Source organism: Geospiza fortis, unplaced genomic scaffold, assembly GCF_000277835.1.
Source record: "Geospiza fortis unplaced genomic scaffold, GeoFor_1.0 scaffold3511, whole genome shotgun sequence".
In the NCBI taxonomy this organism is placed as follows: Eukaryota; Metazoa; Chordata; class Aves; order Passeriformes; family Thraupidae; genus Geospiza; species Geospiza fortis.
The window spans coordinates 2,522-3,853 of record NW_005055066.1 but is presented as its reverse complement, the minus strand read 5'-3'; the positions used below and the strand labels follow the sequence as shown (position 1 = coordinate 3,853).

General features: G+C 51.4%; 1 protein-coding gene across 1 annotated transcript in view; it reads left to right on the top strand.

Moving 5' to 3' along the window:
• The window catches only part of LOC102033408 (AP-4 complex subunit mu-1), a gene marked incomplete at its 3' end in the record, with an annotated part of 5,495 nt that overhangs the window by 1,659 nt on the left and 2,504 nt on the right, over positions 1-1,332 (top strand). Inside the window, exons 4-5 of the mRNA XM_031065699.1 lie at positions 71-181; positions 994-1,074. Of these exons, the coding sequence (XP_030921559.1) occupies positions 71-181; positions 994-1,074 (192 nt within the window). The remainder of the gene's footprint in view (positions 1-70; positions 182-993; positions 1,075-1,332) is intronic.

Sequence of the window (1,332 nt, the reverse complement as noted above, 5' to 3'; positions counted from 1 at the left end):
CGATTTTCCCCCCAGACCCCCCCAAAAAGCAGATTTTCCCCAGAATGCCCGGATTTTGCCCCGATTCCAGGACTTCGGGCACATCCAGACCACGAGCCCCGAGGTGCTGCGGAGCCTGGTGCAGTCGGAGCCCGAGGCCCCCAAACCCTTCAGCCTGCTGGATCTGGGCTCCGTGGGGCTGGTGGGTGCCCAAACCCCCCAAAAACCCCATTTTGACCCCCCCAAAAAGCAGATTTTCCCCAGAATGCCCGGATTTTGCCCCGATTCCAGGACTTCGGGCACATCCAGACCACGAGCCCCGAGGTGCTGCGGAGCCTGGTGCAGTCGGAGCCCGAGGCCCCCAAACCCTTCAGCCTGCTGGATCTGGGCTCCGTGGGGCTGGTGGGTGCCCAAACCCCCCAAAAACCCCATTTTGGGGAAAAAAACCCCAAAATTCCTGGGAAAAAACCCCGAAATTCCTGGGAAAAAACCCCGAAATTCCTGGGAAAAAACCCCGAAATTCCTGGGAAAAAACCCCGAAATTCCTGGGAAAAAACCCCGAAATTCCTGGGAAAAAACCCCGAAATTCCTGGGAAAAAACCCCGAAATTCCTGGGAAAAAACCCCGAAATTCCTGGGAAAAAACCCCGAAATTCCTGGGAAAAAACCCCGAAATTCCTGGGAAAAAAATCCCCAAAATTCCTGGGAAAAAAATCCCCAAATTCCTGGGAAAAATCCTGAAATTTCTGGGAGAAAACCCCAAAATTCCTGGGAAAAAACCCCCCAAAATTCCGGGGAAAAAAACCCCAAAATTCCTGGGAAAAAAACTCAAAATTCCAGGGAAAACCCTCCAAAATTCCGGGGAAAAAACCCCCAAATTCCCGGGAAAAACCTGAAAAATTTTGGAAAAAAAACCCCACATTCCCAGGGAAAAACCCCCAAAATTCCTGGGAAAAAGAAAATTCCTGGAAAAAAAGAGAATTCCTGGAAAATTCCCGTTTTTGGTGTTTTGCAGTTCGGGGCGGAGACGCAGCAGAGCCGGGTGGTGCCGGGGGGCGCGGCCACCAGACCCCTCCCCCCGCCCCGGGGGGACCAGGTGGGAGCCGAAATCCCAAAATTCCCCAAATTCCCGAAATCCTCGAAAAAACCCCATAATTCCATGAAAAATCCCCCCAAAATCCCCCCAAAAATCCGAATAAATCCCCCTAAGAATCGCCCCGAAAATAGAAAAAAAATCCCCCCCAAAAATTCCCCAGAAACCCCCCAAGAAATCCCCATAATTCCATGAAAAATCCTCCAAAAATCCCCCCAAAATCCCCCAAAAAATCCAAATAAATCCCCCTAAGAATCGCCC